At 38.6% G+C, this 24,722-nt stretch overlaps 1 protein-coding gene across 1 annotated transcript in view; it reads left to right on the top strand.

Annotated features, from left to right (window-relative positions):
* Positions 1-24,722, top strand: part of kl-3 (dynein heavy chain 8, axonemal kl-3) — a 233,337-nt gene that overhangs the window by 101,426 nt on the left and 107,189 nt on the right. Inside the window, exons 6-7 of the mRNA XM_032433417.2 lie at positions 12,065-12,276; positions 13,242-13,758. Of these exons, the coding sequence (XP_032289308.1) occupies positions 12,065-12,276; positions 13,242-13,758 (729 nt within the window). The remainder of the gene's footprint in view (positions 1-12,064; positions 12,277-13,241; positions 13,759-24,722) is intronic.

Here is a 24,722-nt window from a genome sequence, read left to right as displayed (position 1 = left end):
CGTGTGATATAACAGAGGGGAGATCATATGTAAAAAGAGTAGAGAGTAAAGTTCAAAGATGACCTGGTGAACACAAGAAGTAACGTGAACCTGTTTAGAGGTAGTCAGCCTCAGCATTACTCCTTGGGTCCTACCTTGTAAATAAGAATTAATCCGAAGAAAAAAAAACGGAGGGAAACCTATTCGGTCAAGTTTAAAAAGTAAAATGTCATGGTTCACAGAGTCAAACGCCTTACTGAAGTCGAATGTAAATGACATCAGTTTGCATTTTCGAAAGGAAAGCATAATTTACCAAAGAGGTGAACTCAAGCAGATTGGTCGTAGTTGACCGATTCTTTACGAATCCATGTTGAACAGGGAAAACAACTGATTTGCAGAAATTATGCAAATTCGAAGTGATTATATTTTCAAATAATTTAGGAATAGTGGACAGTTTTGCAATGCCCCTGTAATTTTGTTTATCTAACTTCCCGGCTCTCTTGTGAAGAGGAATAATATAAGATTATTTCCAAAGAGATAGAAAGACGGAAGTTTCAAGGAATAGATTAAAAAGCTTTAGCAATGGATAAAGAAGGGAAAAACTACACTCTTTGAGTAGACAACTAGGAATTTTGTCAGGCCCAGAAGAGTAAGAAGATTTTAAAAAGTTTATAGTTAATCAGAGAGAGGAGTAGGGAATAATGGGAGGAAGTATAGAACTAGCGGAAGAAATAGTATAAGGGAAGGAATTAGTATTAGAACAGAACAGACAGTAAGTTGATTGTTAAAAAATTAGGAATGAGGTTAGCAGAATCAGAATATCTAGCTTTATACATCCCGAGAAAAAAAGAAGATTGCAAACTTGAAGACTTACGCTTCAAGTTTACATATTTATAAAATTGAAAATTAAGAAGAAAGAAGTTCAACTTGGCTATGGAATATTCAGGTAAGTCTGTACATGAACCATACTTTTTAAACTTTTTAAAATATTTAGATTTTACATTTTCTAGATGTGGTAGTCGGGCAGTAAATCAGGGTGGTTTTGAAAAAGTAGTTGAAGGTAGTGACTTAGGAATACGCACATCTAAGAGGGAGCTTAGGGTGATATAAAAATAATTAATGGCAGTATTCATATCAACCGAGTCATATAAGAAAGACCAATCGGTTGCATAAATAAGCTGATTCAGCAAAGAATAATTTCCTTTGCGAAAGCAACAGCGGATCATATCGGCTGATGAGCACGAAATGAAAGGATTACAGTTGAGCGGTGCTATCTCTAAAGTAGGATGATAGACATCCTCAGGAAGAGATAAAGGAGGGGACCTAGATACATTAGAAATAAGGTAGTCGTTAACAAATATAAGGTCAAGTGTTCTATTCAAATGATTAGAGGTTGAGTTGATTTGAAACAACGAAAGATCAAGCATGCAGTCTATAAAATTGTGCTGTGCTGAGGGCAGAAGATAATTTTCAGCAGTGAATAATGACCAAGAGATGTCGGCAAATTAAAATCACCCAACACCATTGTAACAAACACGACGGCTACGCTGGGCGCGTCTTGCCTAACACTCGTGTTGTGCGTTGGGAGCGTACTCCGTCTACAGGTTCTGACCGTGCTCAGGGAAGTGGCGTGGGTTCTTTTGCTCCCTAACACACTCGACACGTCAAGTATAATAAAGATAAAAAAGGTAGACAGAGTTAAGGTACGACGGAATACCACGATATATAAGGAGTGACTACGGTTAGCAAGCAGAATATATCATATATAGCCAAGGAGCTACATCATCCCTCGGTCTTCACCAACCCTACCTGTAGCTGCATCTGCGATTGTCATTGCAACTACCCTTTTGTATGCGATACTATGTGCCCAAAAAGGAATTAAGATTTCATTTTATCATATAATTGTATTCAAAGAAGATTTAAATTCATGGTCGTACTTCAATATACATTACGTGAGAAGAACAGCGTTTTTCTTTTTTTATAAAACTAAACTCAATCTGGGCAAAAACACACATGATTGAGATTACACTTCGAAACTAATATGAAGCTAAATCACTACTGATCTGAATGATCCACAAAAAGTATTTGTACTTACGAAGGCTGATTAGCAGTATACCCGCTGACTATAACCGGGATTCAAACAATACGTACAATTCGATATGTTGGCTTATTACCTTCTGTTATACTTACTGTGTATGATCAAACGATGTCAGCTGAGGATGACTCTTAATTGAATTGTGTAACGTAGAAATATAGTAGTCAGCGACATATACATGCTAAATCAGGATCGCAAGACAATGTCAGCGATATAAAACGGAAAGAATTTCAATTTAAATTGCATGTGTACTTACGCCCTACGCCTATACCTACGGCCAGTATGCCGTTTAACAATTATATCAGATGTTGTAAATCCGAGTGCGCACTGGTTAGCTATCCGCCAGATCTGCGCTCAAGAATGTCCGGGAATTGATGGGTCCAATACGTGGTCACGTTGGACTGCCTGTGCGTGCAGCAAGAACTATTGGTTAGCGAGGTTCAAAGCTTATCTGCAGAAACTGAAACGGTGCTGAAATCTTGGTTCGGCCTTAGGAAATTCGCTCCCTGCTTCCAGTGTAGATTGACGCTATTTGGTGCTTTGGGCTTCGGCTTTGGCTTTGGCTCCGATAAGGTCTACGTGCTATGCGTAATTTTTCTTTTTAGCAAGCAATAACGCGGCTCCGAGCCTTAGCCTGCACCTTCCTCCGACTTCCACACACAGGAAAGGCACCCCACGAATCCAGTAACAATCCCTTAGTGAAGATTTATCAATGTCCGAATTTTGAAAATTTTCTTTGTTCCGGTGAAAGGTTATAGCCAAGCTCTCGGGAGCGCATGATGTCTATATTACCCTTTTTTTTCGGAGACTTTGGACCTTTTTTCCTTCCTTTTTTTTCTCCGAGCTTGATTGCCGATACACGTGGGTTTGCTACGCCCACTTGAAAAATTGAATTTTATACTTTTTAAAGCGATGTAAGCTTACTGTACTCGTTGGCGATTGAAATTGAATAGAATGACGCCACTCCAAAGCTAAAAGAGGCAATTAAGCATCCACCCGAGACACGATATTTTCATTCGCAACTGCGTCATTAACTGGTTATGTTATTAACCTACGCGGATCATATGATCATATGCGGATCATATGTAACTGTTATTGGGCAGTGCTGCCTATTGAAGTTGATTGAGATCAGCTGATCATGCCAACGGCAATGTATGTTTATGTTTACAGAAATAAAACTTATCACCCCATCACACCATAAATAGGTCATTATCACGCACGTGGAAGAAACTTCTTTAATACAAGTAATATGTTTTATATATACTTGAATATCAGAAGAAGGAAGGACATAAGGCCATGTTATGTAGATATTCTCTCTAGGAAAAGATCTCAGCGTCAGTAGGCGTACTAAAACAGAAAAGTTCTGACTGGAGAGTGGCTTAAACGGCAATTAGCACCCCACCACCTCGAGTCGGCCGATCATTTCTGTACAAAATAAAGTTATTCGATAAAACCTCAATCAGATATGGTTGAACTTAACCATGTTTCTGAAAATGCTATTAAGCTTTGAAATGAGACCTCTAACATTCTGATAATGAATAAAGATTTGGTCAGAAGGTGAAGTTAATTTTTTAGGGCAGAAATGGTATTGAAGGTATTGAAGGGACTGGAAGGGTGACAGGCTAGTTACGCTTTTTATACCCTGAGCCCATTAAAAATGGGTATAAGAGTATATTGTATTTGTGCAAAATCCAATTGTATGTAACCGGCAGAAGGAAGCATCTCCGACCCCATTAAAGTATATATATTCCCGATCAGTACCAATAGCCGAGTCGATCTAGCCATGTCCGTCTGTCCGTATGTATGAACGCAAGGATCTCAGAACCTATAAAAGCTAGAGACTTGAAATTTTAGCTCCTCCTAGTGACGAGTTTGTTTCCGATAATCAATAACTTACCCCGTTTTCAAGAAAACAATAAAAAACGATATCGACATCCTGTTTTTTTGTTAGCAATTTTCGTAAATAATAAGAGCTAGAGTCACTAAACTTTGTTGCTTATAGAATTTTATATATATATCTAGTATCATCCATTTTATACCTATTGCCACGTCCACGCTAACACCACAGAGCTATAAATCAAGTAAATAACCCAATCTTAAACGCAATTTAAATGCAATTGACTACAATAAGATATACTGTAAAAAATATTAAGATCGGTTAAGAGGAAACCAAAGTTATATGTAACTGCGCAATTGGAAAACATCAAGAATTCGAGTTTACATGTACAAGTCAACAAGTAAGCTCCGCACTTAGTTAGTAAGTAGCCCGCGTAAGCGCTGACACACCAATGTTAGAGTTCAGCGATCCGTTATCGCCTACAATTATGCTGAGTCGGCTTGCCGATCATGACGTTGTAGCGTGTTGTCTTTAGCTTAAGTTGCACCAGTTTGTATTTTCTAAGTGTAGTTATGCAATTGACGTTTAAGAATAAAGTTGCGCTACTCCGGCACGCTGCCATAAATACTTATCATTTGTCATATATTACAATTACATTGCTGAGCCACAGGGCCAGTAATTAGCAAAGAGAGTGAAGTCAAACTCTCCACCATAATTGTCCTAAATACCGTATAACTGGACTAGGCATCGATGGACGAGAAACGGATAAACTATCGCATCGCTGATATAATTGGCGCCCAACAAAATAAGAATTCATACCCTAGTGTTAATACCCTAACCGAAACATGTAAGTTTAACATAGTGCCTTCAAATACAAAATTTGCACACTACTTACCAAACTGACTACAGCAGAGTGGCTGCGAAAATACAATCTTGAATTTCAAACAAATAATTGAACATTATTGTATACGCCGACTTTAAATAATCGGCCACCGTCTAAAGAAGCTGTAGTACAACAAGTGAAGTGTCAACTAAAAGCCTTACGATAAGCCCATGAGTTGGTCAGGCTCATATAGGGAGGTTAAAGTTGAATACGACAGCGGCGACGGTTGGGAGACAGAGCCTACAGGCAGTAGTCAGACACTTACACAATTAGAGACGTTCATGGACGCTAACCAAATACAGGCTTTGATAGCAAATGCTGTTAGCCAAGGTTTGGCGCAGCAGGAAGAAAGTTTTCTTGCACAGTTAAGTGCAGTACAAGCTCAGATAAGTAGTCTTCGGATAGAAGCACCTGAAATTGAAACATACCAAGTTTTAGTAAACTCAATCTTCAAATGTGACATACCGTTAGACATTATAAAATCGACTTTAACGGCACCCAAGAAAAATATGTTGCGTGGCGGCAATCAGCCTCCGACGCAGCACACACTACCAGGCTGTAACTATTATTAGGAACAAAGTAAGGGGTTCCGCAAGGGCATTACTGCCATGATAGCGAGGTTGGACTGTACGTATGCCGATAGGATCTCACTGCGCCTCCTGAGACAGGGACTAGAGATTGTAAGGCAGAGACGAAAGTTGACGCTCGTAATTAACAAAGAAGTTAGAGCCAATGCACTTCAAGCATTTATTTCAGGACTCAGTCCCTGAAATAAATCATATTTCCGGCAAAGCCGAAAGATTTGCCATCCGCACTAGCACTAGCTCAAGCAAGTATTAAGCGAAGCATGTTTTCGACTTCATACGCTAAAGCCATCGAAGAAAGAGCTCAGGCAGCCGAAATCAGCGAAAATTGTTCACAGAACAGGCAGGGTAGAAACAACAGAGAGGACCGTGGTCAAGAAAAAAATCCCCACTTTGTCAAACGTCAGCATTATAGTACCAACCTAGAACAAAGTAGAGAACAGCAAAGCCAGTCCACAGAACCCATGGAAATAGACTCTTCAATAAGATTTAAGCAACGCACAGAGCTAGGGAAGCTCCAGACCTATAGCGCGCCGGCGTAAAAAACTCATCTGAACGAATGACACGTCAAAGGTGTCAGCGCTTTAACAATGTTGTTCAGAACGACCCAGACCCTAAAGAAGAGAGCTATGAAGAAATACCAGCAGCCGCAGTAAGCGAAATAGAAAATGACTGCGAATCGGCATGTGGCTATGAGTCGTAACATTTTTTTTAGGGAACGCTCCCGGCTACTGTTCATCGAACGACAGCTGGCTGGAAGAACACTAAGAATTCTAATAGACACATGAGCGGCAAAGAATGATATAAAACCCATAAACGAGATAACAAATGTAATTCCTGTCGACAAGCCCTTGACTGTCAGTTCAATTCACGCCTCCAGTAAAATAAATGCCTAATGAAAGTTTATTTTTACTGGAAACAGAATTTAAAAATATGATACTAGGGAGACTAAAAGTGTTTTCAACCTCTAAAGAGGCGCTACCTTTTAACACCGCGGTCAGCGCCACAATCCGTACGGTAGACAGAGAACCTGTGTTTTCAAAACTATATTCACATTCAATGGGTAAAGCAGATTTAGAAAATGACGAAATCAAACAATTAATGAAAGATGGTATAATTAGGCCCAACATGGGTTGTCGACAAAAAAGGGAGAGATGCCAACGGCAATAAAAACAAACGTTTGGTAATAGACTTTAGGAAGCTAACATGATTTTGGCTAACTTGGGGAAGGCAACATTTTTCACGACCTTAGACTTAAAATCAGGTTACCATCCAATTTACTTAGCAGAGCAAGATCGTGAAAAAACATCATTTTCGGTACACGGCGGAAAATATGAGTTCTGCCGCTTGCCATTCGGCTTAAAAAATGCCGGAAGCATTTTCCAGAGGGCCATAGACGACGTGCTAAGCGAACAAATCGGTAAGCTATGTTACGTCTACGTGGACGATGTTATAATTTTCTCTGAAAATGAAACCGACCATATTAAATACATCGATACAGTTCTGAAATGTTTAAGCGACGCTAACATGAGAATCTCACAGGAAAAGACCAATTTTTTAAGGACAGCGTTGAGTATTAGGATTCATAGTGACCAAGGGTGGGTCAAAAAGTGATCCTGAAAAGGTTAGAGCCATACAAGAATACCAAGAGCCCAAAACCTTGTACAGCCTTAGATCATTCCTCGGCTTAGCCAGCTATTACAGAAGTTTTGTTAAAGATTTTGCTTCCATAGTAAGACCGTTAACAGACATATTGAAAGGCGTAAACGGCTCAGTCAGCAAACACAGGTCCAGAAAGGTTACAGTTGAGTGTAATGAAACTCAGCGCGAAGCATTTGAACGCCTAAGAAACATTTTGGCATCAGAAGATGTCATCTTAATGTACCCGGACTTCAAAAAGCCTTTTGATTAAACTACCGATGCATCCGCCGATGGCATTGGAGCAGTGTTATCTTAAGAAGGCCGACCAATAACGATGATTTCCCGGACGCTAAAGCAATACGAGCTTAATTACGCCACAAATGAGCGGGAACTACTAACTGGGCTGTGGGTAAGCTGCAAAACTTACTGTATGGTACAAAAAAAATACGAATTTTTACTGACCATCAACCTCTCACCTTTGCTGTCTCGGACAAAAACACAAACTCCAAAATTAAGAGGTGGAAAGCTTACATAGATCAACATGACGCAAAACTGTTCTACAAGCCAGGGAAAGAAAACTTTCTAGCGGATGCTTCTACATGACAGAACATAAATACTCTAATAAACGATCCTCAGTCAGACGCTGCACCCATGCACGGCGAAATGTCACTGACCTACACGGTCGAAACTACAGACAAGCCTCTAAATTGCTTCAGGAACCTCATACTCTTCGGCAGCAAGACTCGCCATTTCATCAGCTTCACTGACAAAAAAATCTCTTTGAAACAATAAAGTAAGTTAATAACCCAGAAGTTGTAAATGCAATTCACTGCGATTTATCAACTCTGGCTAGTTTTCAACACAGTCTAGTGTTACACTTCCCGGCAACCAAATTTTGGCATTGCAAAAATGTCGTATCAGATATCACATATATGAACACAACCGTGTACATTGGGACGCTCAAGAAAACATCAAGTAATTCATCCGCGACTATTACTTTCCCAAAATGAATGAAAAAACCGTAAGGTATCCCAAAAGATAAGAGCTTTGCATAACACCAATTCCTTTCTATGCCGGAGAAATGCTCCATATTGACATCTACTCAACAGGCAAAAAAGTTTCTAACTTGCATCGACAAGTTTTCAAAACTTGCAGACGTTCAAACAGTAGCGTCACGAACCATAGTAGACCCAAAAATGCCCATAATCCAATTGGTGAACTTGTTCCCAAACATCAAAACAATATATTGTGATAACGAGGCTGCATTTAATTCAGAGACAATTACTTCACTTCTCACAAACAATTATGGCTTAGATATTGTCAATGCGTCTCCACTACACAGTACCTCAAACGGAGAGGTGAAGCGTTTCCACAGCACCTTAACAGAAATTGCAAGGTGCCTAAAAGTCGACAAAAAAAAATTGACGACACAATCGACCTAATCATGAGGGCGACAGTAGAATACAACAAGACTGCACTCGGTCACAAACCAAAAACCCATAGAGGTTATACACTCGGCACCCAAAGAATTCCAGGAAAACATAAAAGAAACAAGAGGTTCTAGTCGGGAGCTCCCGACTAGGGGATACCCTGAACCCTCTTCTTCCAACATCAAATGCATATATATTCTATTTTAGAAGCTATATGTCAAGTTTGGGGACTTTACTATTATTATTTACCCAACTTACTCAAAAATAAGGATGTCGATATCGATTTTTATCGATTGCTTGGAAACGGAGTAAGCTATCGATCATCGGAAATAAACTCGATCTGCGCGGGAGCTAGGAGCACCTACATCTAAAATTTTGAAGTCTCTAGCTCTTATAGGTTCTGAGATCCTTGCGTTCATAAAAACGGACGGACGGACAGACAGACGGACATGGCTAGATCGACTCGGCCATTTATGCTGATCAAGAATATATATACTTTACATATATTTGGATTTTGCACAAACACAATATACTCTTATACCCACATTTAATGGGTTCAGGGTATAAAAATAGCAAAAGCACAACTAACCAATATTAACAGATGCAGCCCGGACAGACAAAACAGAGTATTCGAGGTAGGCGAAAGTGATTTTCTGAAGAATAACAGAAGGCTAGGAAACAAATTGACCCCATTATGCTCAGAAGAAAAAATACAAGCAGACATGGGAACGTCTGTCCTAGTTAAGGGAAGGGTGGTCTACAAGGACAACCTCAAGTAAGGCCTACAATCGGATCATAAAATAAATAGGTTAAGAACAGATTTACAGGCTTGGGGTACGATCCTCTCTATTATAGCGATAGCGAACGCTCGAATTACCGACTATTCACACTCTACCTTTAATAGACGGAAATACGCTGGTATGGGAGCAGCGAGACTAATTGAGAAACTCCAGCAACTTCCCCAATCACATATGCGAAAACTACTAGACGTTGACACAGATCACATTAGAAGTATATTGTCCGTTTTAAAAATACATCATAGAATAGCAAGAAGCTTAGACACTGCACTTAAGGTAGTAGCAGCACCCCAGACGCTTCAGACCTTGAGAGAATCAGAACGACCGAATCCAAGCTAATCGAGGCAAACAATAGGCAGGTAATGATAAACTCAGAGACACAAAAGCAGATAAATCAACTCACAGACACCATTAAGACTCTGTTGATAACGGAAATTCAAAACCTATTGCTCAGTCACCATTAACCAAATAATCAAAGCAAAAAGGAATGATTTAGTTATAACTCCACATTTGTACGAAGCGCTATTGGCGAGGAATAGAATGTTAATAACGGAAATTCTAAACCTAATGCACAGAATTACTCTCGCCAAGTCTAACATAGTAAACTCCACCGTTTTGGGCCATAATGATTTGAAGTCTTTAGTTGAACACACCACAGATGTCCCCATAGTTAGTTTAACGGAAGCATCCAATATTAAGATCTTTCATTCGGAAAATATCGTACATATATTAATCGCATACCCCAGAATTAAGTTTATCTGTAAGAAGATCATCGTATTTCCTGTGCCAGACCAACACACCGTACTGCAACTACAAAATGACCTTGTGGCCGAATGCAAAGACGTTACCCTAGCAGTCTCGGAATGCATCACAACAACCTACGATACATTCTGCAAGGCGGCAAACCATGAAACTTGTTTTCGGGCACTACATGCTGGGGGCACAGCCCATTGCCATTCGCAACCGAGCCATCTTAAACCAATCTTACTCGTGGACGACGGCGTCATAATCATCAACGAAAGCCCAGCTCGAATCAACACTGACGACGGCCCCGAAATATCAACAAATGGCACGCATTTCGTCATCTATGAACGCTCAGCTATGATCAACGGCACTAAGTATGTGAACCAACGCGAAGCCCTAATCAAAATTCAGGGCATTGCGGGATCGCCACTTTTAAACATCATCAGCCACGATCCAGTGTTCTGCATGCCGCTCCTCCATAGGATGAATAACCACATCATCCAAGAGTTCAAGGAGGAAATAGCGTCGACCCAAGGTCTGGTTTGCAGCTGGTGCAGGATTCAGCCTCCTTTTCACCGGCTCGCTCCTCCTTTTTCAAGTATTAAGGAGAAGACGAAATTCAACAGGTCATCGATAAGTTTAGTACGATTGAGGACGTTTAAGAATAAACTTGCACTACTCCGGCACGCTGCCGTACATATCATTTGTCATATATTACAATTGAATTGCTGAGCCACAAGGCCAGTAATTAGCAAAGAAAGTGACGTCAAACTCTCCACCATAACCGTCCTAAATACCGTATCACTGGACTAGGCATCGCTGGACGAGAAACAGATCAACTATCGCATCCCTCACCAACAGATTAATATAATTTACACACACACTTTCATGCGCGTCTGCTTCGCATTCTATCGCATTCTAACAGCATTGTAATTGCGTTATTTTGTAATGCTATTTTAGTTCATTTTTTATCATAAGTACTTTCTTATTGGCGTGGCTGTTGAGTAGAGGCATAGCAAGTGTTGCGGTCTGTCGCGAATTCGACTCCTACCTGGGAAGTTACTTTTTTTTGCTTGCTTGTTTGTTGAGTAGAGTCGTCAGCAAATACAACGATAAGTTGCGAGTTTGAGCCCTGCCAAGGGAATTTGTTTTTTAATTTATATTTATTACCTCTAAAATGCGCGTTGTGCGAACTACATTTGGTCTTGGAATAAGAGGCTTCAGAGTGTTCCCTAGTCGGGAGCTGCCGACTAGAACCTCACTTGTTTTGATTAAACAAGTGAACAACCATGTAAGGAGGCCATTCAAATTTCAAATGATTGGGAACGTATCAATGAAATCATAAGTTGTGTCAGAGGAAAGCAAGAACACAAACAATTAGTTACGAAGGGCAACAACAGTAGCTGATGGCGCTGAAGTTGGAATTAAAGCTGGTGTCTCTTGGGCACCTCAGATTTGTTTTTACAATCTGGCCTAGGGGGCAGGTCTAACTCTGCAGCCAGAACCTTACAGTACTGAAACAGTTTCCTAGACACGGCAGCGGTGATTCTCACGTCAGCATTTGGGATAAATTCAACTTGCTAGCAGCTAACAAAAGTGGTGTAAGAATAAATAAGCGTCACTAGGATTCCTACTATACACTTTATTATATAAATATGTTAAAAATAATCGATTGAGAATTTATTACTTATTTTACTATGCACCCTAATTACTTACTTCCATATAGGTGCCCCATGAACGATCGGCTGAAAATTTGGTACTTGTATGGAATTTTTTGCTTAGAAAGATATCCTAAACACACACAGCATTTATAAGTCTCACTATGCTTCCTACGTATTTGTAAAATGATAAGGATGCTCTAGATATCTGCTCTGGACAATTGCTCTATTTTCTGGAATAGATAATTTATTAAACTGCATTTTCGTCTGCACTAACATCTACAAAAGCGAAAAGTCTAACAATGTTTTTTAATCTTTGACGTGCCGAAAATATACTTACCTCTCTTTTTTTATCTTTATTAAACAAGTAAAGTCATGGCCTACCAAAATATTTAATAATTTATTTTTTCATTCAGGACTAATTGGCGGACAAATCAAATGAAACCTATACTGTACACTGAGCTGGAAATGGATTTTAATAGTGGTTGCTATATTAAGCCGAGCTTGGATATTATGCAAAATGATTTTAATAATGCTGTTTTATGTTGCACAGAGATAAATTATTTTGTATCTACTTGGGGCAAACAAGCAAAAACTCAGGAACGAAAGGATAGACGTGTAACCGCTGGTAAGTATTTTCTTAAATTGTAACCTTGTATAGTGTGTTATAATTTTTCGTGAAATGTGTAGCGCATAGGAGACCTCCGACCCCATAGAGTATATATATTCTTGATCAGCATCGACAGCCGAGTTGATATAGCCATGTCCGTCTGTCCGTCTGTTTGTTTCTATGCGAACTATTCCCTCAGTTTTAAAGCTATCTTAAAGAAACTTTACATAAGTCCCTTGAAAATTAAGTTGTTGAATGCCACACCAGCAAAAAAAAAAAGTTCCCTCCCCGGTAAGGCTCGCACTTGCGACAGACGGCACCACAATAATTAAGTAGTTATGATGAAATGAACTAAAATAGCATTACAGAAAAAGTCGAAGTTACCATGCTGTTAGATTCCGAAGCAGACGCGCATGAATGTGTGTGTGTACATGTCTACAGAAATTCTTAAAGCTGGTGCCCCATCCTATTACGCAGTTGCATATAACTTTTGTTTTTTCTTAACCGATCTTTATAAAATGAAAAGATAAAATGAAAGATACTAGACATATATGTACTATTCTGGAAGCAACATATCAAATTTGATGACTCTAGCTCTTATTATTTACCCAATTTTCTCAAAAAACACGATATTGATATCGATTCTTGCCGATTGGTTACATACGGACAGACCAACGGAAAGACAGACGGCTCGGCTGTTGATGCTGATCAAGAATATATACACTTTATGGGGTCGGAGATGTTTCCTTCTGCCTGTTTCATATATTTGCACAAAAACATTATACCTTTTTTATTTCAATGGAGGCCAGGATATTAAAGCGCTACTCTGTGTACTTCACTTCTCTATTAAATGTTTCAATGGGGGCCAGGATATTAAAGCGCTACTTTGTGTACTTCACTTCTCTATTAAATAAACTTACGATCGGGCATCATCGATTGAAAAAGCTATTCTCTATATTCATATCTCACATTTTTACCTGCAGATGAAAATAAATATGAGAGAAACTATTTTCGATATGTGGTAGAGCATAAGGATATAATACGAGCTGTTCAGAACTTAGCAAATGGATTGCTTAGTTACAAAACTGACATGGAGGAATTTCAACGTGAAATATTTGAAAGAAATAAATATCTTTGGGCCGAAGATCGAGAAGAAATTATTAACACGTTTGTTTTGACTAATCCCTTAACAGTTGATATACGTGATATGTTTTTATACTACGATGGTATTACTCAGAGTATTGAGACAATGAGTCCAAAGCGAATTATTGGACCTATAGAGGTCCGTATGAATAATACAATGCAAAAGCTAGTTTCAGAGTCAAAAAAGTGGAAAGTAATGTTGGGTCAGCTTTTGAGTGTACAATATAAAAAACAATTAGATGAAATGATAGATTTTATTAAGGAGCACGACAAAATTTTACAAAAACCTATAAATGACTTGGACGATGTTCGTCAAGCAATGGCAGTTCTGGAGAAAATTCGAGACAATTATATAGAGTGAGTATGACTGTCTTTTATATGTACTTTTATAAATTCATATTAACCTTTAATATACTAGATAATAATTAAATTTACATATTCTCGTCTGCAAGCCAAATTCTGGATGTATGAACCTTTCCATATCAATCATCCCTAACATTTTGAATGCCTTTAATATCCGCGAATGAATCAATATAGCCATCTTTCTGTTATCATTTGAAGGGGCTAACCCTGTAATACTCTGCAGAATATGATGAAGTGTTCATCGATAAGCCGTCTGAGTAGCCTTTGAGGTTTACGCTACCCTTTCGTTAGTTGGACACACAAACTCACAAAAGCTGAGATTCTTCTCACAGGCGACGGGCTGACGCCTCGTACTACGTGTAGTAATGTGTATGATATTTTGGGTTAGGGAAGAGGGTTTGGTTAAGCACAGACTTATCCCGTTGCCCGAAGTTAGTATTAAAAGGAAATAAAAAGAGTGAGAAGACTTCTTATATTTACGCTCCTTTGCCTTTTTTGTTTCGCAATTTTCTTATCTTCTCCCCATTGAAAAGGCCCTGCCGGACTACGTGAGGATCTAGCGCTCCGCTGCTTACTTAGGGTTATGTTCGCTGTTGTTTACCATCATCACTGGTCGTCTCCTTTAATTACTCCATGTTTTCACTGTAAATAAGTATAACTGTTGTTGCTATATGACGTAAGTATTTAGAATGTTCTTTATTGAATTCAAAGGAGCTTAATGCAGGTTACAAATTCGTTGGATGCATCGTAAGCACTTAAACAGTAATACGGCATAAGACGGTGGCCGTCAAGTAGCTGATCCAGACCCTGCCTCCTACCGTCCCATAGGTTTATTAACTGTCGAGTATTCGAAAGAATATTTTTGGGTAGATAATTGTCACTGCTGGAAGACGGGATCGAGATACCAGATCACCAATTTGGCTTCACTAGCCAGTATGGAGCAGTATTACAGGAGCAGTATTACAGGATAACACAAACAATTCTACACTTTGAAACTTAAAAATACCGATCAGCGGTCTTTCTCTTTATTACGATTATGGACTGAGTGTGGCTTCCTGGATTGCTGCAAGCTTCTGCTTCCACGCCCATTTTATTTGACATTACGAGCTTGGCTGCTTCGAAAGCGAGAGTAGCACCTTTTAAGCCCGTGTCCATACCTCGTATGAAACTGATGCAGGAGTTGTCAAAAGCAATGTCGGTGGGCATACATAGGCAAACATTTTAAAGAGGTTCAAACGATGTGCTCTACTCAGTAGCGCATCGTATTAGAGAGATTCTATTAGAATCAGTTGTGGACAGCTAACATTAAGTTTCATCAGTTCAAAGCGTGGCAGACGACGAAATTGATAAGAACACGCGAAATTTATGAATTGCGCTAAAGGAACTGAGCTTGTAGCTTACGAGCATTAGTGAGAGACGTTTTCAATGCCTGCCTAGCCTTCCGCATATGACGTGCCCGCCCAAAGCCACCAGAAATGGGCGACCTGCAAATCGAACGGTTATCGCTCTATTCTCCACCATTCACATATACTGATACGGATTACTTTTGACCCTTTTATTGTCGTTGGACGGCTTCGCGAGAAGTGCTGGGCGAGGTATTTAGATAGAGCGACAATACCCGGAACTGGAGTTCATCTTTATTTCCCCAGGTTCCCATGGGAAGATCGTGGAAACGAAAAAAGTCTGTATTGTTGCAAATTCTGCCTCACTTTGGGCTATGCTACGGCTAGCAGGGATTGTCGTTGAGCGCGTGCTGGGTGTTCCATTCAAGATATCTAAGGCCGAAGTCCTGACTCTGACTCATATTCTCATATGTCAATCAAGCGGCTTGCCTGAGAGAGGTTCACGGGAGCAAGACGAAGAAGAAGAAGCTAGCTTGGCTCGAGTCTCTCGAGTTTCCGGATGGATGACAAATTTTTGGAAAGTGAGTGCCGCGAGTATCTTTCTGCACTCAACTACCACTTGAACCAATAGCAGTCCACGACATCGTCATATGACGGTTCTAAACGAAATTGTTGGACAAGCGGATTCTGATCTGAATATACAAACTTAACATTTTAATCTCTTAAAATGTCAATTACATTAAAATTATGACTTTTATTTTTAGATTTTTAGCTTTGTTCTGGAAGCGGTAGCTATAAAATGCAGGATATATATTTAACTATTCTAGAAAATACATGTCAAATTGGTTTTATATATAACAGAGCATTTATTACAACAAGAGGTTCTATTCGGGAGCTCCCCACCAGGGGATACCCTGAACCCTCTTCTTCCAGCATCAAATGCATATAAAATATTCTATTTTAGAAGCTATATTTCAAGTTTGGTGACTAGCTCTTATAATTTACCAAAATTACCCAAACGCTTGGAAACGGAGTAAGTTATCAATTATCGGCAACAAGCTCGATCTACGCAAGCACTAGGAGCACCTACATCTAAAATTTCACTAGCTCTTATAGGCTCTGAGACCCTTGCGTTCATACATACGGACTGACGGACGGACTCGGCTATTGATGCTGATCAAGAATAAATATACTTTTTATGGGGTCAGAGATGTTTCCTTCTGCCTGTCACATACATTCGGATTTTGCACAAATACAATATCCCCTTATACCCATTTTTTATGGGTTCATGGAATAAAAATGCCAACACACCGTAATCGCAATATCGTGAGACGATTGAATTTGCCATTACCTAAATGAAGTCTGTCCGCCATTAAGCAAGATCACTGTAGCGAGCAAGGGTCTCAACCTAGTTTCTCAAATTTATGACAACGAGCTGTTATTATTATTTTTATTCGGCTGCAGAAGGCATGCTATTGTTGTGATTATTTAATTTGTAAACTTGCAGTGAGTTAAGCCAATGCAGCTTATGAATATGTCACTTCCACCCTCCGTGTAGGGTATATAAAAAACGGTTTAATTGGTAGCATACTTAAATTACCTTGTTCATTTTTTTAATTTCAATAACATTTAGTTTCTTAATAAATATTCGTTTGGGTATTTAAACGAATATGCTAGATACGTTATGATAATTATGATGATTACGAATACTGTAATTATAATTTGGAATATATTCATTTCTTTAGTATGTTCGAATATTATTTCTTTTGTTTGAAAGTGATTTTAATATAGTAATATTTCAATAAGTATTACTGGATTTTTATTATGTTATTTCCTTCAATTAAGATCATTTTTAATACAGTTTTAATTCAATGTTATTTTTGGTAAGTTCTCGTTATAAGTATATTCAGTACTATCTAGTTAGTTTGTGTTATTAGATGTGTGCTGCTTTCTTTAAGTAAACAGTCATGGGTTTTGCAATTTTTGCAATTTTTTGTATTTGTCAAAGGAAATTCTTGTATTGCCTTTACTTTTAGTTTATTTGGCCGTATGCCTTCTGGACTTATAATGTGGCCCAACTATTTTTTTTTTTTTTATTCGCACTTTTCTATACAATACAATGCTTGTTGATTAAATCGCGAAGAACATGATTCATGTATCTATGGAAGGTTGGTGTATTTTTAAGTCCAAAGGGCATTCGAGTATACTCGTAATGTCCGTATTTGTTAGAAAATGGTGTTTTATTGATTGATTTCTGATCCATTCCAATCTAATGGAAGCCCTTTGCTAAATCTATTGTAAAATATGAGCATCATACTAATTTTTCCAAAATCTCGTCCATGTTTTGAATGGGATATTTATCATTAACTGTGAAGTTGTTTAATCCTGTGTAATCGACAACTACTCTAAATTTTGCGTTCCCTGGTACCATCCATAAGGGACTACAATAAGGCGACTGGCTATGCCGATTAATACCTTGGGTTAACATATCTTTGTGTTTTCTCTCCACTATATATTTGACAACTCGGTAATCTTGTCCCGATGTTATTCATTGCTTATTGCTTATGCTTCAAAATTTGTTCGTGCATTTAATCTAATTTTTTTTTTAAACTAATTTCTTATTTTTAAATGGTCTCTCGCTGCTCGGATGGCAGCTGTAAACAGAGCTCTGAAGTTTTTGCATGTTTTTTATGTTGTTGATGTGCAATTCTAATGCTTCCAGAGAAAGAATCTTAATTCTTTCGTTTTCTATCGGGTTTATTTGTGTTGTGTGATTTCCTGGGGTTATGACTGCCCTCTAAGTTGCTGAACTCTCGTTTATTGATGAATAAGGTTTGGTTCCAGAAGTTGATCATGTAGGTGCCTCTCGCGTGTTTCTCCTCATTTTGCCATTTAATAGTGCCATTCATATCTTTCACAATTATGAGACCATCGTCGATTTTTTCGATCTCCGGGATATGATCTTCATGGCAAAAAGACACAAAGCGCTAGCTCTCCACTAACTAGCTTACAATTTTTGATTTGTTAAAAATTTTAATATTATGATATCTTTTAACCATAGTTGTTTATGTAATAGATTGTTTTATTAGAATGAAACAGTTCGTTCAATTCAAAACTTATTATACTGCTGTTTTTCACTGCTGGCTTCATTACAGTATTAGCGGATATAGCCCGGCCTTGCCCGTGACACTTGTTATAAAATCAATGTTCTGAAATAGCTTTGGAAATGATTTTAAAACGGAGAAGACAGTAATCAAAATACTGTCATACAAACGTTTTCCGTCAGTTCACCACATTTCCACCAAGGAGGAATGGATTTTTCAAAAAGTGTGAAACACCCCTCTAATGAATTTTAACAATAATCTTTTCATACCAACGTTTTTTGCTAATTAGCCACTGTTTTTGGCGGAATTTTCCAAATTGCTGAAACACGTATTCATTGAGTTCTTATGTAGAGCTCTAAAATAAGTTTGAAGCAAATCAAACACCACTTCATACTTCGCCCGAAAAATCTTTGAATCGCATTTCTACCGAAGGAGTTTTTCGAAAAATGTGAAACACGTCTCAAATGATTTTTCATATAGAGCTTTGAAAATGAATTTGAGCGCGAAACGTCACCCACCAAATCTTTGACCCCCATTTCACCAAGGGAAAAATACATTTTTGGAAAAGTATGAAACACCCCTCAAATAAATTTGAACAAAGAACTTTGAAATTTTGTTTGAGGACAATCGGATAGTAAGCAAAAAAGTTTCATACAAACGTTTATCGCGATTGTTCCATACTTACGGGTGGAATTTCTCAAAACCCCGTTTTAACGTGCACCTTCATCACATAAGGTAAGTACAGGAAAAATTTCAGCTTCCAAGCTATCTCATCACATGAGATTCCTCTCTTATGATATTGGTTAAATCATTTGAGATTTTCGTAAGCTGTAATTCGATCGGAGGATACGTTGCCGTATTTAAATGTTTGGTGACCAAGGCTATACATTTAGAGCCAGTTGGAGATTTAACGTCAGATGCGTTTTTAGGAGCCTTCATAGGCAGACGTGGTTTTTGTTGGAGCCAATAAAAAACTACAAGGTGATAGGGAGGCATACTACTCATACATTTCAAGATTAATCGCGCCAAAATTGGTGAATAAGGAAATCACTTGGCATTTCAACCCTCTATTAGCTCCATTCTTTGGTGGATTATAGGAAGCTAGAGTTAAGGCCATTAAGTATCATCTCAAGAGTGCCATTGGAGAGGGAGTGTTAACCTTTGAGGAAATGGCGACAGCATTAGCCTCTGTTATATTTCGAATGAACCTGAGGATTTGATGGTGTTAACCCCCGGTCAACTTCTCAACTATGTACGTCAAATGAGTTTAGTGCATCGGTGGAGAAACTGTCAGATGAAAAGAAACCTAGATGTTGGATGCATGGTGTTAAGGATGAACGATTTCCTTCGCATCGGTGGCCTTTGAGCCTGATTTTAAGCACTCATGCTGGTGCAGATGGATTAGTTAAAGTTGTGACTCTAAAACGAGCAGTGGTGTTATCAAACGGCCGGTAAAAAAAACTGTCCATTACCCATACAAGAGAATTGGCTTGATAATGACACCTAACCTTTACGTAATTGTTCAATTGTACTCTTCTATTTTTAGTTTAAGTAAAGGTACCAAGCCCAAGAAACTGACAGTTGGCGGACGTAAATTTGATGATGAATGGTGCTATCATCAAAGGGGGGAGAATGTTTGGGCGACAACCCATGAAAGAGCGATTAACGAAAATGTACCTGAGCTTAGATCAGCCGCGTTTGAGTAATGTTTTATCACTCAAAAGATCACGCGCTATCACGGTTGAGTTGAGTTGAATTTAGTGGCTCTCTCAATCGGTCGAGCATTCAGTCCTGTTACTTTAAATTATCTTATTTTCTCGTATTTCGTAATTCTATTGAGCTTTGAATTTGCACGCTTAGTAACAGCGGAATTTGCGACATATGTTGAAGTCTGTGAGCGTCAGTCTAAGTCAAGGGACGTATGCTCTGTGTAGGTCAAATTAATAATTATAGTTTTTTAGGTTAAGTTCAATAAAGGTTTGAAGTTTAAAATGAACAACCCCATTCGTGAGCTGGGATTCTTTTGCTAACCTCATCATTCCTACCAATCGTGCAAAACCCTCAAAACCGCCTCGGTTGGTAATCACGCAGCAGGCCGCATCATTCTACGGGCAGTTTGGAATTCCGCACCTGGTGCAGCCGATATCCAACAGTGTGTGTATGTACAATACGTGCTGGTTTACCGGGTGTATGTTTGGGTGTCGGACCAAGAACATGAATTAACAATATTAATTGGGAAACAATATTGTGTCGCATTAAATGCGGACACGTAATTAACTCACCTTTTTAAGCCCTGAACGCATTAAAAATGGGTATAAGGGTATATTGTAGTTGTGCAAAATCCAAATGTATGTAACAGGCAGAACAAAGCAACTCCGACCCCATAAAGTATATATATTATTGATCAGCACCAATAGCCGAGTCGATCTAGCCATGTCCATCTGTCTGTCCGTCCGTCCGTCCGTCCGTCCGTATGTATGAACGCAAGGATCTCAGAACCTATAAGAGCTAGAGAAATTTTAGATGTAAATGCTCCTAGTTCCCGCGCAGATCGAGTTTGTTTCCGATAATCGATAACTTACGGTTGATAATATCCGGCTCGAGGGACCAATGTTTGTGGGGTCAAATAATTACTCCTCAGGTAATGATGGAAGGAAACCAGTGGTTTTTCCTTAGCATCACTTTATTAGAAAAATAATTCGGCTGCATATAATGGACTCTGAATTTGATGAGTCTTCATATTTTTGGTTGGACTTATGGAGGTGGTATTAGTGATATTGTGTCGAAAGTAAAAATAGCTTGCGTTATTTAGTGACGTAAAGTGTGGTATAAAGTATTGCTTCTTAGGTCTCTTTCGGAGTAAAAAAGGAGATTATCTTATTCGTTTTTGATCTGTTCTAGCTAGTACGATTCGTGTTGTCGATGTCTGTAATTTCCCTATTCCTTTTAGGATGCTGATTCTTTGTTCATCTGTGTAGTTCAAGATTTCTAAGTGTCCTTCTGTTGCTTTTATTGTTATCATTAATAGTAATCTGTAATTGTTATGTATTTTTTATACTGCTATTATGTCATACTTTGTTAGTCGTTTTTCGTTCGGTGTTTCTATTTACTTTACCTATTTCCTTTTTGGATCTGGCTGACAGTTTGGTACCTAATCTGGCATTGTCTTTGAATAATATTTCTTAACCAGGTGTATAAGTTCGTTACGATTTTGTCATGATTCTGCATGTCAGTCGATTGTTTCTGTTTGAGTCCGTCAATGTTCTCTTTCCTAGCTTTTCGTATTGATCTGGGTCTGTAGTCACGTTTCTGCCGAAGAATATGTCTAATGGTCTCTTGTTAGTTGTCGAGTGTATAGTGTAGTTATAGTCGTATATTGATTTGTTAAGAAGTTCTTCAAATATTCTGTGATCCTGTTTTCTTTTTTTGCATCTCATATTATCTTATAGTGTTAAATGAAATTTTTCTACCTGACCATTAACTGCGATCTCATAGGGTGGTGTTTTATAAGCTTCTATGCCTAATCGGTTCTGTATCATAAAAGTGATTGAGGCTGAATTAAGGGATAGGTACTCCAAAATAAAAAAGTTTTTCATTAAGTGGGTTTTTAATGTCTTCTATTGCCCTTGATTTGAAAATTTGTCTATTGCCGTTAGAACTAAGTTTCTTTCTGTGGTCCATATGTCGATATGGATTGTATGTCCTGGGTATTCGGGAATTGGTGTTTCTTTGTGGGTAAGTGGGAAATATAAACTTTCGGACAATTGTATTTTGTTTTCTAGTGCATTGTGGTGAGCTCTGTTATGTGTAACCAATTATGTTCCATTTGTTAAATCTTTTACTTGAGACTGTGTGAATCTAATCTTGAGATACTAAAATGTAAGGGATATATCCGCTGAATTTGGTTCATTATTTTTTCTGAGCTTATTTTTAATTACGGATGGGCTTAGATGAACTTTCAGTATTTGCGAAAGGTCGAGTTCTGAGAAATTAGGTCGAGTAAGCGTATGCTTGTGGAATGTTGGGAATGGGATATTGAATTCGTAAATTTTTTGTTGGATGGCTCTACTGAGAATTATCAGGTTTTTGAATACATTAATTGGAGCTTCTATGCTCGGAATTAAATTGTGACTTGAACTGTCTGCACAGTGCTGGATGGAGACTACTGATCCAATATTATTTATCACAGGGATTCGTGATAGTGCGTCGGCTACAATATTATCCCTACCTGGCTTATAGATGAGTTCATAGTAATACTCTTCTAGGTAAGAAATCCACCTTATTATTCTTGCGTTGCCGTTCCAACTGCTAAGAGAGTGGGTTAAGGGTTGATGCTCGGTGTATATATTTACACTCGCTTTACCGTAGAGGTCATTCTTGGGGGCTTTTAGCCCCCAAATTATTGCCAACATTTCCCTTTCATTGGTGGCGCAGTTCTCTTCTATTCTAGAGAGAGTTCTAAAGGGAAAACAAATGGGTCCCTTGTACTGGGATAGGACAGCGCCAATAGCAAAGTTGGATGCATCTGAAATTCTGAAAATCCTATTAAGATCGGACCACCATATAGCTGCCATAGGAATGATCGGTCGAAAATTAAGTTATTAGATGAAATATCTTGACCAAACTCGGCATTTATTAGTTTTACTATGCTCCTCATATATGTGGGTTGGGTAAATGCTGTATACCCAAATCCCACTGTGCACAACCAACAGCACAAGAATCCCTAGACAACGAACACGCTAAAAGACGAACGACGAATACACGACGCGTAACAACGAGCAAAGAAGACGGCGAATTCGCAGACGGCGAGTTATCCAAAAACGACGATCAACGAGGACAGTGCAAAGCCACGAGGGCAACGTACTGGACGTAGAGCAGAAGATGTTTGCTCGTTAAGACGAAAAGTTCAACGCTGGACCTGTGTGGTATGAAGGCTGAGAACAAAACGACGAAACGACGTGTTACTTTGATTCGAATGATAATCATCCTAAGCAATACAATTTGTTAAATCAACAATACACTTGTTTATAATAAACTTTTAATATAAAACCCCACATTTTGGGCGCTCGTCCGAGATTGAGCAAGATTGAGCGAGATTGAGCAAGTGTGAGCAAGATTGAGCGAGATTGAGCAAGTGTGAGCAAAAGTGAGCGAGATTGTGCAAGATTGAACAGGAGTGAATAAAGTTGAAAACGATCTTACGTTACAACAACAATTGTGCAAAACAAAAAAAAAAAAAAAAACTATTCAAAAAAAAAAATGTCGTGCCTTAATGATTTAATAAGTGCTAGCTTACGCTCAAGCAAAAAAGGGAGCATAACTGCGTTGCACAAGTTCATCTTTGAAAATGAGGGAGACAGAAATAATCGCAAACGTCTACGCGAATTTTCTGGCTTCGAGTATACAGAAAATGACGCAGAGTATAGTGCGAAGAAGGAATACGCATTGAACAATTTAACGCAGGCTGACCTTGTATCAATATGCAACATTCTAGGTATAGAATATGTTCACGCAGATTTGCATGGACACATTTTTCGTAATCTGATGAAAAACAATTTGATGGAATTCAACGAAGTAGACGAAGAAGCAACTGACGACGAAAATGAAATAGAAGAGGAAGCAGACAACGCTTCATTCCAGACCGCTGACCTTCGAAATAGGGAAAACTCGAAAACTAGGAGAATTGCTGAAAATTACGAAATTGCTCCTCGCTTTGCGATCAGCTTTCGCGACGTGGAAGAGAGCATTCGTTGTTTTGACGGCACAAACACTATTCCAGTAGAAGTGTGGATAGAAGAATATGAAGAGCAGGCAACACTCACGCATTGGAACGATTTCCAGAAGTTTCTGTTCGCAAAAAAGGCACTTAAAGGAATAGCGAAACTCTTCGTATTGAGTGAGAGAGGTTTAAGCACTTGGAACTCTCTCAAACGAGCACTCTTGGCAGAATTCAGTTCAAGTGTAAGCAGCAAAGAAATTCACGAACAGCTCGCGCAGACGAAACGCAGCAACAACGAGTGTGTATTCGAATTCTTTTATAGAATGAAAGACATTGCTTCTCGAGGTAAAATTGCAGATGACGCTTTCATACAGTATTTAATTGACGGAATAGATGAGAGAGGTGGAAACAAATCCATATTATACGGTGCGAAAAATTTAAATCAATTCAAAGAAAAGTTGAAATATTATAAAACAATGATTGAAAAAGAGTGTCGAGTCGAAAAGGAAAAAACAAAGCGTAACGATTGCAGTGTTAAAGAAAGAGACAAAAAAGCTTTCAACGTAAGCAAAGATGCAAAAAAAGATGTGAAATGCTTTAACTGTGGTGAAAAAGGGCATACGTCTAATTATTGTCAAAATAAAAATAAAGGAAAAAAATGTTTCAGATGCAATCAATACGGTCACATCTCGAAAGATTGTGAACAAATTGAGAAAAGTGAGGCCGTAATATCAAATACACGCAGTTTGCAAGCCAAAAACGATTTATCCTGTAAAGAAGTATGTTTCTCAA

Source organism: Drosophila virilis, unplaced genomic scaffold (assembly GCF_030788295.1).
Source record: "Drosophila virilis strain 15010-1051.87 unplaced genomic scaffold, Dvir_AGI_RSII-ME tig00001776, whole genome shotgun sequence".
NCBI classification, from domain to species: domain Eukaryota; kingdom Metazoa; phylum Arthropoda; class Insecta; order Diptera; family Drosophilidae; genus Drosophila; species Drosophila virilis.
The sequence above is the reverse complement of the archived record's forward strand: the minus strand, read 5'-3'. Positions and strand labels throughout refer to the sequence as shown.